At 37.4% G+C, this 17998-nt stretch overlaps 2 protein-coding genes across 2 annotated transcripts; both read left to right on the forward strand.

Moving 5' to 3' along the window:
• Positions 1–59: 59 nt before the first annotated feature.
• LOC112512972 (ATP-dependent DNA helicase PIF1-like) lies at positions 60–2545 on the forward strand. The gene is made up of 2 exons (XM_025119096.1): positions 60–398; positions 830–2545. Exons 1-2 carry the CDS (start codon positions 60–62, stop codon positions 2543–2545), a joined length of 2055 nt encoding a protein of 684 aa, XP_024974864.1.
• Positions 2546–3394: 849 nt separating this feature from the next.
• Positions 3395–14281, forward strand: LOC112512137 (protein FREE1-like). The gene is made up of 10 exons (XM_025117984.1): positions 3395–4384; positions 4835–4921; positions 5013–5144; positions 6753–6863; positions 7009–7074; positions 7181–7291; positions 8596–8688; positions 12623–12656; positions 13767–13837; positions 13999–14281. Exons 1-10 carry the CDS (start codon positions 3602–3604, stop codon positions 14074–14076), a joined length of 1566 nt encoding a protein of 521 aa, XP_024973752.1. The 5' UTR covers positions 3395–3601; the 3' UTR covers positions 14077–14281.
• Positions 14282–17998: the final 3717 nt, after the last annotated feature.

The following is a 17998-nucleotide window of genomic DNA, read 5'->3' on the forward strand; positions in this document are numbered from 1 at the left end:
GTTTTAGATATCCTCAACAATTCAACGACAAGACGGTGCAGACAGATAACTCATATCCGATGTATCGGAGGAGAGACAATGGAATAAAGGTGAACGTCCAGGCCAATATCCTTGATAATAGATGGGTGGTCYCATATAAYCCAAAGTTGCTAATGATGTTCAACTGTCACATCAATGTTGAGGTTTGCTCAAGTATAATATCTGTGAAATATGTGTTCAAGTATGTTTACAAGGGTCATGACAAACCGGTTATTCATGTTGATCCTGATAGAGAAGAGGTCATTGTCAACGAGATAAAGAGATTTCAAGATGCACGATATGTTTCGCCACCTGAGGCAATATGGAGGATTTTTAGCTTTTCACTTTCTCAAATCCACCCTTGTGTGATGGCTTTGCAGGTCCATCTTCCTAATAAACAGCTGGTTAGGTTCAGAGAGAATGATATAATGACAGATATCGTTGATAGAGAGAGAGACAATAGCTCAATGTTGACCGCATTTTTTTAGAGGAATAGAACAGATATGAGTGCGAGACAATATTTATACAAAGATTTTCCAAAACATTACACATGGAATGCCAGTTCACGTAAACGGAATCCTCGAAAACAAGGATCAATGAGAGGACGACTGGTTCATGCTAATCCTGCCAAAGGAGAACGATATTATCTACGCCTACTTTTGTCTCATATTAGTGGGCCCACGTGCTTTGAAGATCTTTACATACTTAATGGCGTAATACATCCAACATTTCGAAAAGCAGCACTTGAGAGAGGTTTAATAGAGACCGACGATAATTTATCGCATTGTCTTGCTGATGCCTCTTTATTCAGTTTCCCAATGCTCTTAGACGATTATTCGCGATGATCTTGATTTATTGTGAACCGGGAGATGTTCGCAAGTTATGGGATGAACATTATGATTCACTCTTTGAAGATTATAGACGAGACTATGAAAATGTTGAGGGAGTCCGAAATATGGTTCTTACAGACATCGCAGTCTTTTTGCAATCTATGGGTAAAAACCTCGATGATTTTGATCTGCCAAGTTTAAATGCAGTTGTCAATTTAGAATCACGAGGATTTCGTGAGGTACAAGAGGAGTACTCCATAATTGTGCAAGACGAAGACTTAAATGCTCGAAACTCTCTAAATTCCGACCAAAAACATGCATTTGATGAGATCATGAGGCATGTAGATAATGATTGTCCAGCTGTGTTTTTTGTAGATGGACCGGGTGGAACTGGAAAAACATTTTTGTATAGAGCTTTGCTAGCTAATGTTCGTTCCCGTGGACTTATTGCTCTCGCAACCGCTTCATCCGGCGCTGCCGCTAATAACATGCTAGCAGGGAGAACAGCTCACTCTCGATTCAAGATTCCTCTTACTCTTAATAATAATTTGATGTGCAATATAAAAAAACAAAGCGAAACTGCTCAACTACTTCGAGTCGCAAAAATAATCATCTGGGATGAAGCATCAATGGCAAAGAGGCAGGCAGTAGAGGCACTCGATAGAATAATGCAAGACATCACTGGGGTGAGACTTCCTTTTGGTGGGAAAATAATGATTATGGGAGGTGATTTTAGACAGGTGTTGCCAGTAATCAGACATGGTACTCGAGCACAGATTGTAGACTCAAGCTTACGGATGTCACCTATTTGGTCTTCGATTAAAAAGTTGCGGTTAACGATCAACATGAGAGCACTTACTGATCCATGGTTTTCGGATTTTCTGTTACGTGTCGGCGATGGAGATGAAGAATCAGTAGACGGAAACTTTATTCGCATACCTGATGACATGACCATTCCTTACACAAGTAAAAATGAGTCGAAAGATGCTTTGATTGATGCAATCTTTCCTTCTCTTCAAAGCTGTGAGACTGCTTCAGATTATATCATTTCGAGGGCGATACTAACAACTAAAAATGAGCATGTCGACGAGATTAATGATCAGTTGATTGAAAAATTCTGTGGAGAGGAAAAAATTTACTATAGTTTTGATGAAGCAGAAGATGACAAGAATAACTTATATCCGATGGAGTTCTTAAACTCACTGACTGTTAGCGGTTTGCCCCCTCATTACCTCCGGCTGAAAATTGGATGTCCAATAATACTATTGCGGAATATCGACCCCTCAAATGGATTGTGTAACGGCACGAGGTTGATATGTAGAGGTTTTCAGCAGAATGTTATCGATGCAGAAATAGCTGTTGGCCAACATGCTGGTAAGAGGGWATTTTTACCAAGAATTCCTCTATGTCCGTCTGAAGATGATATGTTTCCCTTTAAATTAAAGAGAAAACAATTTMCCGTTCGACTTTGTTTTGCCATGACAATCAATAAAGCTCAAGGACAGACAATTCCGGTGGTARGTGTTTATCTACCGGAATCRGTATTCTCGCACGRCCAACTTTAYGTGGCATWGTCCAGAGGGATATCACGTGGTAATACGAAGATATTAGTGAAACCTACCAAAAAGTTCAACCAGGAAGGAGTCTACACATCAAATGTGGTGTATCAAGAAGTTTTGAATGATGATTGTGTATGATAAAAACATGATTCTAATTTCTATTTTTTTCAAACATAAATTTTAGACTTTATGAATAAGAAATTGCATTAATTTTTCATTTTCGGATTTTGATACAGATGTGAACCACCAACTATTTGAAAGATATTTTGCAAAAAAATGATATTTAAAAATTGAATATATATATTCTGATAGAACCTTTACATCCTGCCGCATTACGTAAGAAGTTGAATATATATACTGATAGAGCTTTTTACATCTTTTCAAATATATATCCTGATAGAACCAAATATAAATTTTTATCCGTAATCGATATGCCCATTTACATCTTCTCAAAATTTCACATCCCGCCGCATTGCGCGGGTATACAACTAGTATAATCATAAGGAAGAAATTTGTAGTTTAGGGGCCGTTTACCAAATCCTTAACCGGGTAAACGCTTATCAAGTAACATTACCTCACAAAAAATAAAAATAGTAAGAATCAAGAATCTTACCCGGTAAGAGCAAGATAAGGACCAACAGTCTTACTCGGTAAGTGAGGGCGACGACTCTTACCACGGTAAGCGCTTACCGTGTAAATTGTTGTATACGATGTCGTTTTGGTGGACTAAATCCTACCCGAAAAGTAAATAATAGTGTTAAATTTTACCGATAAACACTTACCAGATAAACTGTTTGGTAAACGATCCCTTACTCTAAAATTAAAAAAAAAAAATACGAGTAAAACGAATAAAAATAAATAAAATAATATTTAGATTTTATGCAGGCTTTGTGCCCTTGTCATCAAATAAAAGGGTAAGAATGTAATTTACAATACCGATGGGTCACGGTCACAACTCACAGTTCCGTGAAGACAACGCCGAACAGCCCCGACCGACATTGAGTGGACCCGACCCAATCGTCTTTCCTAACGATATTTGGCGGGTAAACCACACGCACACTTTCCTTGTGTCTTCTTCGTGTTCCTTCGGCAACAATCAGTCTTTCTCACACGCCAAATCGAAACCCAATTCGTATCTGCCTGTTCGGTCCATCTAAACCCTTATTTTGATCAGACGAAACCCTGATTTGCGATATGCATCATCAGAACGAGATGAATTATCCATCATCTTCGTATTACGATTATCACCAATCTGACATCCAAAACCCTATACCTAATCCCCCATTCGATCACTTTCCTACTGCTGCAAACGCGTCTGCTCCTCCAGATCCTTCCATTTACCATCCCACCGATTACTCCAATACTTACCCCTCTACTTACTACCCTAATGATCATCAGAATCGAGCGGTCCAGAACTTTGATTCGAGTAATCCTAGTTATGATCCGAAGTCGGTGCCTTCTTGGTATTATAACCACCCGTATGATCAGAATCAGAGTCAGAGAGCCGTGGAGTTTGGAGGTGCTATAGTTGAGGAAAGTGTGTATGCTTACACTGGAAGTCATAGCGGTAGGCAGGTTGAGTCTTCGAAGGTGCCGGCGGTTAAGTTTGACGACTACGGGAGACCTATAGGTTTTGCTGATGGTGGGAAGAATGAGCAGATGGGGTCAAAGATACTGAAAAGTGATGATTTTGATGAAAATGCTTATGCTTATAGTGGAGGTAACAACGGCGGGAAAGATCGGTCATCTAGGGTGCCTGCGCTGAGATTTGATGATTACGGAAGACCTATAAATTCTGCCACCAATGGCGGGAATGAACAGAGGGGTTTAATCGCGTCATTGGATGCTGATAAGATTGTAAAAGGTACACCCAAAGTGGAGGTGAATGAGGATGTGAGGAGCGGAGTTCAGAAATTCCGTGTAATGCTTCTCTCTGAAGGGGGTGGAGCTCAGGGAGACATGGATGTGCTATGTCAGGTTTGTTTTTGTATATTTTGTGAATTCGCTGTTATATCAGATTTTTCTGTGGCTTTTTGGGTCATCGTGAATAGTGCAATGTTGTTAATTACTATTTAAAGAAATTTAAACCCATACAGCATGAAGGTTGGCCAAAAATCTGCAGATTTGTGTTCCTAACTTATGCTAGTTTTCGTTTTTAAATCCTTGAAGGTCTACTTTCTTTGCATTAAATGATAAAACCCCTGTGTGAATCCTAAAGACACAAGTCTTGGCCTATAGGAATTCTGTACTCTTAAACCAATCGAAGTGTAATAGTCAGGATTTAGGCAATACACAAGACTGCAAGGTCGTGAATAGGTTGCATTATGTGTATGAATTAGGATTTTTGTTTTATATTGACTCCGTTTCCTTGTTTGTCAAGTAACTGGTTACTGAGAGATCACTTTCTGCTCTATTGTTTATCTGCAGATTGGTTTAGACGGTATTCAAATACTTGATCCTGCAACAAGTCGAATACTGAAAGTCTATTCCCTTGAGACTGTGACAAGATGGGAGGTAAGCAACTAATCATGTTGACTGAAATTAGAAAACCTATGTTTCTTGTTAGAATTTGAAATGTCACTGTAAATTCTTCCTTGTCTTTCAGGTCTTGGGTTCAAATATATTTGCTTTCTGGACCAAAAGTTCCGTTGACATTGAAGCAAGACGTGTCAGACTAAAGTCCAACAGTTATACCACAACCAATATTCTCGACATGGTGGCTGCTGCAAGTTTTCAGGTTCTGTAGTACCACACATTCGTATTTCTTCAGATTGTGAATTTATGATTTTGTTTCATTGATGCTATGTTGGTTCATTTAATACATTGCTTCTGCATGCATAGTAGGTATAGTAATATTTTGTGCCAATAACTAAGGGAAGGCATTTAAGTTTACTTCCTGTTGATTTTCTCTGATGTGTGGTATATAAGAATATCTTAAATAATTGGTCATCTCCCTGGCTCCCTCCCCCATTGTCATTGCAACTTGCAAGTGCCAAATTTGTCACTCATTAATCCGATCCAGTTAGTACAACCATTCACCTAGGTAATTTTGTTTACAGGATTGAAAGTATCTAACTAGAAATAACAAGTAGAAAACAATAGAATTATGAGTGTGAGATCGCTGTTCACAGTAAGGAACATGTGTGCCAATATTAGTAACCCACCCCCACCGAACCTTCTAACCATGATTCACCAGTTTGGTAGTTGTTTCCTGATTTACCTGTAGACGAGACGGTAACTTTCTTTTAGGTAACCCTGATGTGCATGAAAATGAAGGAGATAACATAAGAGAAATTTCTATAACTAATTTTGTGTTTAGAACTCTAGTATACTTTCTCAGAGCATATGCATTAATTGCGACGCTACATAAACTCATTTTCGCCTTCCTTTCCATTTCAAATGAGCAAAATGTTTTTTGCACATAACATGTGCTTGGTTGGCGGAGTAAAGAAGTTATCAACCTATCCCTTAACTTAAGATAAGAAAACATGGTTTTGTTAACAAATGTCCTAATTTATTTACAGTGTTCTTTTTGTCCAAATTTTAGTACATTATTTCCGGGATACTCAATGCAAATTTGAATGTCCTAATTTATTTACACACTGCTCTTTATCTCCCAATTTTAGTAAATTATTTTGACATATTAATGCAAATTATGTGCTCTAGAAGTAGTTTCTATATAGGGATTCTTTGATCCAAACTAGGTGGGGTAGGCTACAAGTAGTTCTAGACACGCCTAAGATCAAAAATTGCTAGAAGTCGTTGGAGGCCTGAACTATCTATGTATTACCTGGGCTTTGATCTATATTTCATGATCAGAGTTGATGAAAATCATTTTTAATACCAACCTCCAAAAAAAAAAAAAATCAGACTAGATGCATGATTATCTATCCAAACTTGGTTTGGTCTTTTTCCCTCACTTGGGTTGTGTTGAGGGGGGTGATGAGTGGAGTATAGAATTTCATGCTAACCATCTCACAATCCATATATTGCTTTTTTTAAATTCATGAGACCCCTTTAATGATGGGGAGGGAGTAAGATAAGAAATCCCATTATTGGATGGACCCTGCGTGCTTAACATACTTTTTTCCATTTTTATTGGTTGCTTATAATCAAGTCAGGGGATCCTGCAATTACATACAGGTATGATGTTCTATGTACATCAATGGGTATGCCTATAGAATCTAAATTGGACCCAGTTCCCATGAAATTGGGATGGTTGTGTGCTTAATAGATGGCTTTTGGCTTGTTTGCTTTCGGCCATGTATCTGTGCCCGAATGTTGCTTAGCTTTCTTGTTGATAGTAACTCAAACGAGCATACTCATCCTTGTTATCATGATGTAGCTCAAGGAGATGGATGGAGTGACGATCTCTGAACAACCAGCTGAGAAGAAAAAAGGCTTCCCTGATTGGAAAAACTTGATGAAGCCTGGCAATGAGGAGAAAGACCACTGGGTTAGTTTAATCTTCTAAATTGTGTCAATTTTGAACTAACAGAAAGTTGCAATTTAGTTTCAGTTTTTGGGGTTCTATTAATTGTCAAATAATAGATGCGACTAGTAGAAGTTGTTTTACCACTGGTTCTCATTTTCTTATGTAGGTTCCGGATGAAGCATCCACCAAGTGCACAGCTTGTAGCACATATTTTGGAGCTTTTGTGCGAAGGGTTAGCCTTTTCTCAAGTTGTTCTTTTAATTTTGATTTTTGATGAGGGTTATCACTTGTCTTGATTTTTTAACCTCCTTGTTTGCCCCTTTGCTTCCTTATTTCAGCATCACTGTAGAAATTGTGGTGATATTTTTTGTGACAAGTGCACTCAAGGTAGAATTGCTCTCACAGCAGAAGAGAATGCTCAGCAAGTCCGAGTTTGCGACCAATGCATGGTACGCTTAAAAAATTGTGGCATTCTTCTTTTCCACAGTATTGATCCATGAAGAGAGATTTTTTTATGCTCTTCTTCAAAAAATGATCATTTGATGCTATTGCTGGTTATTACCATCATGTTATGGCCTTCTACTTGAGTTAAATATGTCTCAGGTTCACCAAGAAGGTTCAATGCATCACTGTTATGGTTGGATAAGAGGCATGATGAATAATACTGCAAATTGACATGTATTTAGATAGCAGTAAGAGATGTAATGCAAATAAAATTGGGATTTGGATTGTTAAACTCTTTGGAGTGGATGTCAGGTCTGCCTACATCTCTGTTATCTCATCACCCCACCTCTGAATCGGATAGACTGGATTAGCTTGGTTCAGTTAGTGCAAATTATAAACTGATTTTAAGGTATTTCTTACTAGTTACAAATATGTGACGTCAATAAGCTTGCTAAAATGCTTGTCACGGAGTTTTGATCATAAAAAGACAACTCTGAAGCGATCCTGTTTAGCACAACCTAATTGGTCTTCTAAATATTCAGGGTGACATGGTTACATATTAAAGTGCCACAGTTTTGTTCTGCCTTTATCAAACATCAAGTTTTAGTTGTAAGGACATCCTACACAAGATCAACATGACTTTGCCATTTACCTGGCCCTCTAAATATTCTATTAGAACGTTGATTCAAGTTCAAGCAAGAAGTTGAGCCAACTTATTTCTGAAAATACAAAAAAAAAAAAATTATTAAGAAAAGCTGATACATACTGAGATATTATGAACATCCTTACCAACTATAAATTTGGCTTAACCCTTGCTATGGAATTGAGCCAACTTGCTAAGGATTTTCCATACCATCATCAGAAGGAACAAGGATTTTCCATACCATCATCAGAAGATTCTTAAGGATTTTCCGTACCTTAGAGGTCTTCTTAAGTGCCAAAGGAAGTTATTTTCCTCTAAAAACAATCAAACTCCACCTCAGTAAAGGAGCTTTGTTCATTATCGGTCATGCTTGGCCTATCCATGCTGAGATGACGGTCTCTCTTTTATTTGTATCCAAACTAAGGCTGGTAATTCTTCTTGATATCATGGCAATTCATACATCTGAGAAATACTATTAAAACATTATGGTTCTAATCGGATTGATGATGATACTACTTTTATCTGCTAACCAGCCCCGGATCACTTGTTCATATTTTTCATTGCATTGAACCATAAAAACTGATTGGAACTCTTACGGGTGTATGACATGTTGGTGTTTTCATTTCCTACTCATTGATGTCCTTTGTTTCTTCTTTCTTTTTGTAGGCAGAAGTTACTCAGAGGCTGAGTCATGTAAATGAGGTAGCTGGTAGACCTTCAGGCTTCAATAGACATGAGGATCTTGCAAAGAAACTTCAGGTATAGACTTGTAATCTTACAGGAACTTCGTTTTCGTGTGCTGCACTTCCTCATTGTCATGGTCCAAAGTTGTAATATGAATATATAACAGAGAAGCAATAGCCATGAAGTGTGTTATTGCTGCTATAACATGTGCAAATTGCTACCTGCCCTTGTCTGAAAAACCGGTGAAGTATTAATGCCCTCAACTCACCATTTCATTATCTGGTTGTATTTAAATTTGGGAGGGATCATAAGGATATGAATATATGATACACCACACAAACTTAAACTGTTGTTCTAACTACTCGTGGTTTGCAGCTTGATCAATTTAACCAATTAATGACTAAATTTGAAGCTTCTAGCTAACCACAAACTGGCATACCTTTCTACCACTTCATTCAACTTCGATCTGTTTTCATGCTCACATGGCTTTACATCTATTAGAGCCTGCATGTTCTTTATATATGATGCCTTGGAGATAGTAGCTCTTATTTTCACCTACTTCCTTTTAGTTCTATTTTCTAGTTTCAATCATGTCATCAAGTATTTAATGTGGTTTATGCTTGTTATTGTTTCATAATAGGTGATAGAGCATGTATAACTCCTAGTAGTCCTCAGCTGTTTCTTATAGAGTTTATTCTGTGCTTATGCTCATGAAACCTTAGACACTAGTGAGTCTTCTCCACTTGCGCCAAATTTTGTTGATTCCCCAGGTGACACGTATCTGGTTGTACTCCTCTTTGGCCTAGTACTATTCCTTACAAGTGATGGAGATCATTTTGGATATATATTAGCAAGCATGTCAATCTGCAAATGAACTGTTATGAATGAAAGTTTTCCTGTATGAAAGAAAGGTGCATAATGGATGGATATATATATATATATATAGTATATCGTTCTGAGAACAAATCTTGCTCTTAAAAACTTAATCCAAGTGGAAGGACGGAACCAATAACCTAGTACACATTGCTCTAATACCTAATAAAGTTGAATAACATTGATATGTCTTGAGCAATGAGAGCTTAACTCCTAGGAGTAAAAAAAGGGTTTATGCTTTAGGTCTTCCTGCTCCAGAGAAATGCTGTTTAGTATGGCTCACCAGTCACCTGGTCAAGTATTTGAGGAACTCCCAAACATTATTCAGACATGGCAATAGCTTAATTGAAGGGTTCTTAACTCAGAGATCTATTTGATAGAGATTGAGTAGCTATATCAATTATTTGGGTGGCTCCTGGTTGTTGAAGGCTTTTTGGTTCTGGTTTAGCCGTCCAGTCTTGTGACGATGTTTCTCACTTTTGACCGCCTTGCTGCTAAGTTACTTTTGAAAGGCAATACGAGGGTCACTCCATCAAGAAGTCAAGAGGATTCATGGCAGCATGTTCTCCTTCTCTTTAAGCCTACAATGGGAAGTTTAGCCACAACATAACCACATTTTCCTGTAACACAGCGAAACAAGCTTGATGCTACATGCTTCTTTGCTTTCCTACAACATTGCACATATTTTCTCTGAAGATCTCTTTTGATTTTTAGAAACAATAACCAAACATGAGTAGAAGGTTGTTTTTGCTGTCTTAACTGTTTTCTTTAAGACAGTAGTATACAATTTAATTATTAGAAAAAAAAGTTGAAAAGAAAATTAGGAAAGAGAATCCTAGAAATCTCCCATAATTAGGGGTCGACAAAATCTCACCCTTGATTCTAGGATGTTGACTTCCTAGACCTATCGACATATTTCAGGTATTGGGCAACTAGCTACAACCTCTAAATAAATCTGCCTCATTATGACACCCCCCTAGAGTTGGTGCAAAGCTGTTATCATGCCTAACATTCTGATATACCCCGGAGGGATACTATTAGTTACGATGGCTAGAAGGAGGAAAGGGGTAGGATGGGTAAGTAGTCAATAGAGGCAGGGGAGGGGTAAAAAGGGAAAAGTAGCCAGAGTAACCAGTTAAAAAAGTGTATGGGGCATTGGAGAGGGTATCTGTTCTGTAACCTCTGTTTGGACGTGAGTCTGTGGAGAGATTCTGGCCTCTTGAAAGCCAGAACCCTTTATTCATCTAACCAGAAGTTACCCTTGATTTTACTGTCTTGATCGGGTGTACATCACTTTCTAATATGGTCTTTTAGGAAGAACATCTGCAATGTTGTAGGTACAAATGATGTGCAAATTATCCCCTTCTCGATCTTCTCCTCTATAAAATATCTATCAAGTTCTGCCTCAACACTGCTTCTTGCAACTGCGCTATGCTTCTTACTTCCCAAGTAACCAAGTTGCCCCAAATAAATGCATAATGCCTGAAGTTGACCTTCTATCAGTTGTCGAAATTCCTCAATCTGCATTTGTATACACCTCAACCCCTCTCTTCTCATTTTTCTTGAAGAGAAGTCCTTTTTCCAGGTGCGCCTTTTAGACACTCAATACTTCTTTATATGGATTTAAGGTGTTTTTCACTTGCAGAATGCATAATTTGGCTTACCATGCTTACATCAAAAGCAATCTCAGGACGTGCATGTGGTAAATAAATCAACCTTCCAACTAGTAGTTGGTGTCAATGTGTATTTGCTGGAGTTCCATCTTTTGTTTCCCCAACCTTGGCATTAGCCTCTATTGGAGTGTCCAATGGTTTGAAATCACTCATTCCTCTTTCTTTTAAGAGATGAAGAATATATTTTGTTGTGAAACCACAATATCCTTTTTTGATCCTGCCACTTCCATCCCAAGAAAGTACCTTAGTTGGTCTAAGTTTTTAATTTCAAATTTCCTGGCCAAAGTCGTCTTCAACCTGTCTATCTCTTCTATATCATCTCCGGTCAATGACGTCATCCACATAGGCAATCAAAACAAAGATTGTCATTGAAGGATTTCTTTGTAAAGAGCATATGGTCAGATTGTCCTTGGTTATATCTTTGGCTTTTAACAAAGTTTGCTAACCTTTCAAACCAGGCTCTTAAGGATTGTTTAAATCCATACCGAGACTGTTTTTTCTTACAGACCTTACTTCCAAATTTTAGTAAAACCAGGTGGTGGCTCCATATATACTTCTTCCTCCCAAGTCTTCATTCAAAAATACATTTTTCAACATCCAGTTGGATTAGTTGCCAGTCGACGTTGGCAGCAATTGACAAGAGTACAAGAACCGTATTCCACTTCGCTACCAGTGAAAAAGTCTCTCATGTAGTCCACACCATAGGTCTGAGTAAACCCTTTAGCTACTAGATCTTTCTAAGGTCGTACTTCAATGTAAATACCAGTCTGCATACCAACTACTTTCTCCCCATCTAACAAATCCATTTTCTCCCAAGTAGCATTTGTTTCCAAAGCTATCATTTCCTCAAGAACAGCTTCTTTCCACTTGGGATCATTTAGAGCATCCTAAATGTCGTTAAGAATGGATACGCTCGAGGCTTGTGAGATAAAGGTATAATACAAAGGTGAAAGATTTTTACAAGATACAAGACCACCTCCACATAGTTTGGCTAATATGATTCCGTCGCCTTGTCTCTTAATCTCAACTACATGTTTTTAAAGCTCTTATTTATTATAATATCTTCTACCCAACTTGTACTTTTTTCCTTTGATACTATAACTTGCACCTTGCTCTCAATTGTTAACAACTCTTGAATTGTTTATGGCCTGTTTCAGTGACAAACCAATATTCTTGCCATAAATCAAGAAATAAGAATCCAAATATGTCACTTCTTCATGAGCATCAGAGGAATAAAAATTATCAAGCCTATGAACACTAATTCCTGATGCTAATTCTTATTTTTGCTGTCTGTAATCTTGTCTTCACTATCTGAACCTTCTCGTGGACATATATTTTAAAATTGTTTTCTCTTCTGGAAGTGACTGATATTTTATATTTATGGTTGTTAATGTTTATTTTCTTAATCACCCATACACGAATATAAATCTTATATAGTTTTCTCATTTGTTTCTGGATAACAGGAGGAGATGGAAAAGAAGCGCAAAACAGCAGCAGGTAAGAACCATCATCCAGGACTTTCTGATAGTGTGCTGAATGCTTAATCTATATATGTTCCCAAACAATTATAATGAGATTGAGTCACACATGGAGAAGATGTTCCTTCAATCCATCTTTTGAAGGATTCAGACTGTCTGTCTCACAACTTGATGGTTCAATACATTTAGTCATATGCATAGGAGGTTAGCTGCATTGCAAACCAGATAGGCAAAGTTTTGGTCATTAGCAGAGGTTTTTGAACGTTATAACTTCATGCTACAATGTGGCTGATCTCCTAATCAAAGAATTCTTGCATTGAAGACCCCGGTTCATCATTCTTGCATTGAAGACTTCTGGTTTTGGACCAAATCGGTCAAATAACCCCTTACTGGTCCATAGTTAAAGCTTCGTTTTTTGTGAAACCCTGTTGCTCGTTGCAATTCAGGAGATCGTAAAACCCCATATGTTTGAATCTGCATTAATCCAGGTCACGAATGTTGCAATCTGAGTGTTAAAACCTGGTCATAACTCATAAGGAACCAAAGCTTGAATGGAGGAGATCAATTAAAAACTGAATTCCTAGGTCCCAGGTCAAAATTTTGCAAGAAATCTGAGTAATTCCCAGTTTTACAATCTCCATCCATGACTGAAGCCTTATTTACCGGCGTTCTTAAAACGAATCTTGTCTGGGTACAACGTGCTGCCAATCAATTATGAGCTGACACTGGTGAGCTCGAGAACACCATCACCGGTGATGAGAGCATTTTTTTTGTCTTGAGAGCAGAGAGAAGCTCGGCTTCATTAAGTTAAACTCTTCCTTAATGTTCTTCTTATGAGCCCATGATTGGATCTGGAAGCAACCCATTAATGTTCATCTATAAGCAAGACTTATGTCATTTGAACAAGCATAATAGTCATTTCATGATGTTGTTTATATTTGTGAGTTAAAACTGTTAAGTGGGAAATGTGGTACCGATAACAATAGTACTTTACTCCTAAGATCATTTAGCTGTGTCGACCATCGTCATCATTCTTGTTCACGATGATCTGCTTGTTATCCATTTCTTTTTCTTATTTTACAAAACGCATGCTAGATTTTATTCACTCACCATCGTAGTACTTGTACAGAATTGAAATCCAATGTTGCCGATGAGCAAATGAAAGAGGTAGAATGTCCAACTTGCACAGTCCATTTGCAGGTTTGCTATTCTCTATCTGAACAATAAATATTCTTTTCTCCAAGGCTGTTTTGTTTCACTTTCTGTGTTTTTTAATATTAAATATAAAATTCTTTATATTGAAATTTCCGATCTGTATGTAGCTGAGGTTGATATTTAGAGATGGTGTATTTATTTTTCAGGTTAAGGTTCCAGGTAGCGGTTCAAAAACCATAGAATGCAGTGTCTGCCAGCATCCTTTCGTCGTGAGCGCCCGTTGATCATCCATCTTTGTCTACTACCCGTTTTACAGATAGAATTAAAATCGTGTACATCTACGTTATTATTGTATAAATTGCTAGTATTTGTTTAAGCTAGCTATACATGAGTAAAATTATATTGATAATGTGTATATACAGAACAAAGCTCCTTTGATATTATTATAGAAATAGAAAAATAATACATGGTATTAATCCTGGCATGTATGTTTAATAGGTGTGTGGGTGTGTTTTGAATTGCTAGAGCTTCAAGCATGGATCTTGGGGTTTGTTTTTGATTGATTCGTTTTGTATGTTGTTATGCATGGGTTCTTTGGTTAAATGACTTTTTTTGTCGTGGGTTTTTTGAATCCATGACCTTTTTTGTCAGGTTTTTTAATCAATGACTTTCTGACTGGTTTGAGAATATATCATATAAGTGCCTAAAAATTTGTTAGAAGGTTATGGATTTAAAAAACAAAAATAACCGACCAAGAAAATCTACAAGTCTAAAATCCTGTTCATGAACTCTTGGATTTGACCTTACTAGTTGTGGATCAAGAATTTTTACCTAGTGGATTCACTTTTAAGATGAATCAAAGGTCTGTAAAGTCGTCCGATATGTTTCTTAGTTGAATTCCACCGTATCAAGGAATTTTTTTTCAGTTTTTTTGTTGATGTTTTTCATATTTTCTAATATCCCGGAACACTCTTTAAAGTTCAATGGGTGCACCTTTCATACAAAAAAAATTATACTTACAAAAATAAGTTGAGAGGGTGCATAAGACCTGTTCATAGGTCCGCCCCTGCTTCTAATGCTAATAATATATTTCGAGTATCCGTTAGTTTAAAGGTTCATTCGGTTATCGCTCTGAGAAATTTACAATGTGTGATCATGTGGTTTTCTTGGACAAAAGGAGTAAAAAATAGAGCCTTGCGCCTACTAAATTAATGTTAAAATGCAACAAAGTCTAGCCTAGTTTTCATTTAGTGGAACGATTAACTTTTCTTCGTTTAGTGCAACAAGCGTTTAATTCTTTTTATTTCTTATGCATTTTGACTAGGGATGGGAATGGACCCTGACCTGTCGGGTAACCCGGTCCACCCGCCCCGGTCGGGGACGGGGATTCCCCGGAAAATCGGGTCCTAGGGACGGGGATTCCGCCGGCGCAAGCTAGGGACGGGTATAGCACTCCCCTCCGCCCCGTACCTGTTATATATATATATATATATATATATATATATATGAATTTGGGTTGTGGACTGTGAAATGTAAAATGTAATGTGTATATATATATGAATTTGGGCTGTGGGCTGTGAAATGTAAAATGTAATGCGTCCTTCCTCCAGTTCAGTCCACATTACCACATCCTCCCTCCTCATTGTACGACTACGACTACAATTTCCTCCCTAGTGTACGAGTACGACGGCGCGGCGACTCCCTCTCCCGACCAGGCTACCCTAATCGGCGACGGCGACGGCGACAGGCCGACGGCGACCCGCGACTCCCTCCGGCTCTCCCTCTCCCTGGTTTTTAGTCGCGGACTTGCGGTGGGCTACTGGGCTACGGATTCAAGTTCTGAAAGGTATGTCTTCAATCAGTCAATCTTCTTGCCTTCTTGGTTATGGTTTAGCTTAACTAGAGTTTGAGCTTTTACGAAGTGGTAGTATGTTTCCATTAATCATCTACCATTTTATACTACCACTTTGATTGTTATATATGTTCCTAATGTGGATCCAAATTAATATATTATTGTGGCTAGTCAGCTTATTTAAACAAATTAGGTTTTTGACTTCCTTTATTATTGATGATCATTCATAGGTTCTTGTTGATATCATGTGCCTGCAGCCCTGCAATCACAATAATATGTGTTTTAGGTATAAACTCAATAAAAAGAAGTTGACACTAGGGGTGTTCAAAAACCCGACCAACTCGATCAACCCAACCCAACTTAACGCGAAATAACTTCACTCGAAGCAACCCGATGTCTAATCGAGTTGTAAAATTGTCAAACCGTAGGTATCGGGTTGATATTGGGTTACTATTATTTGAACCCGATATCCTTTTATTTCTTGGATTTAATATGATTGTTGAATTTATATTAATATATACATTAGACAATTACACTATCATGTATGCTCTTCATATACACATATTTTCAATTTATTCACGTCTCTATATAACTCATTCGTATATATGTTCAGTAATTGTGAACATATATATATATATATATGTAAATTGAGAAAATTAACTGAATGTGTGATATACGTAAGAAGTATGGATAAGTTGTATCAAATGGTTGATGATGAAAAAAAAATTATGAGTAGAGAAATAACATATTTAAGGTTAAAAGAATATTTTGATGTACCAAAGTATCAACCCGACCAACCCGTACGGATTGGGTTGGGTTGAGCTGGGTTGTCCAAATGTCTTCAGCCCGATCAACCCAACCCGTGAACACACCTAGTTGGCACTTGGCAGAAAGATGGAATTGGTGATTGATTGCTATATTCCAAATATCACTATGTTATTCCTTGTGCAAACTTGCAACTATCACTGTGGATGAAAGCATTAAGTGCAGAGTTGTTATAAGCTGTGTGTAGTTTTGATTTTTGAATGAGTTGTTATTATGAGTATCTTTCATTAATTTTAGATGCTTTTAGGTTTGTACTTTGTAAGTTTATTATATATTCTCATTAATGGTTTTTTCATTCACATTATGACATACAATCTTTTTAATTTTAGATGGAATCTTCGGAAAATGAGAACGTACTTGGTGATGAGAATGAGATGGAAGGAAACAAGGAACAAGAAATAACTGATGATGATACTTACGAATTCGTAAGCATGCATGTAGGGACTAACACTAACACGAGCAACGAACAACCACAAAAAAGATTAAAGTCGGTTGTTTGGAATCATTCTGAACAAGTGTATGTTGATGGTGTTAGACGATTTGCAAGGTCTAATTATTGCAATAAACAACTAAAGGGTAGAGCCAACGAAGGAAAGGGGAAAATGAGTAAATATTCATTTAATGCTGAACTTTGTAGGGAAGACTTAGCTAAAATGATTATTATACATGATTATCCGCTTTCTATTGTCGAGCACTATGGTTTTCGAAAATATTCAGAAGGTCTCCAACCTTTATTTAAGGTACCATCTCGAGCAACAATAAAGAGTGACATAATGAATATTTATGAAAAACGAAGAGGTTACACTTTGCGGTGTTTGGATGAGAATGAGAGTAGGATTGCCTTAACTTCAGATATGTGGACAGCAAGTAACCAAAAGAAAGGTTACATGGCGATTACGGCACATTATATAGATGGCAAATGGAGTTTACATAATCAAATCATCAGGTAATAATCTCTAATATAGCATCTCTAGATTATATCGTGGATTAATTTATTGATAATAATCTCTTATTTTGTTTAATGCAGCTTTATACACGTGTCATCTCCACCCACGGCCGAAGCATTGTCACAAGCTATGATGGAGTGTCTTCTCGATTGGAATGTCGACAGCAAGCTGTCAACTTTGACTCTTGACAATTGCTCGACAAATGACGCAATAATCAACAAGCTTTTAGGTACTCTTTCTTCTTCATCGCTAATGTTAAAAGGGAAGATATTTCATATACGATGTTGTGCACATATAATTAACCTTATTGTGCAAGATGGATTTTCAATAGTTGGGAGAGCTATTGAAAATGTTAGTGTTAGTCCCGAAGGGCAAGGCAATAAGCAGAAAGTAATTGTAGAAGGGGGGGTTGAATACAATTACACAGATTTTTTCAACTTTTTAATTCTTATTGATTTATATCAAGAATTAATACACACAGAAAAACAAAAGATTGTTGCGGAAGATAGGAAAGGAAAACCTAACCTAACCAATCTTACAAAGAGAAGAACTTTCAAGAACAACACAGAGAGTTCTTGAAAG

The sequence above is a fragment of the Cynara cardunculus genome (assembly GCF_001531365.2).
Source record: "Cynara cardunculus var. scolymus isolate 2C chromosome LG 5, CcrdV1, whole genome shotgun sequence".
Lineage (NCBI taxonomy): Eukaryota > Viridiplantae > Streptophyta > Magnoliopsida > Asterales > Asteraceae > Cynara > Cynara cardunculus.

Excerpts from the sequence above, each read along its gene's own strand:
- LOC112512137 (XM_025117984.1), top strand. The coding sequence starts at position 3,602 with ATGCATCATCAGAACGAGATGAATTATCCATCATCTTCGTATTACGAT. Across the intron at positions 5,145-6,752 it reads TGGCTGCTGCAAGTTTTCAG|CTCAAGGAGATGGATGGAGT; the intron begins GTTCTGTAGTAC and ends ATCATGATGTAG. Across the intron at positions 12,657-13,766 it reads GAAGCGCAAAACAGCAGCAG|AATTGAAATCCAATGTTGCC; the intron begins GTAAGAACCATC and ends GTACTTGTACAG.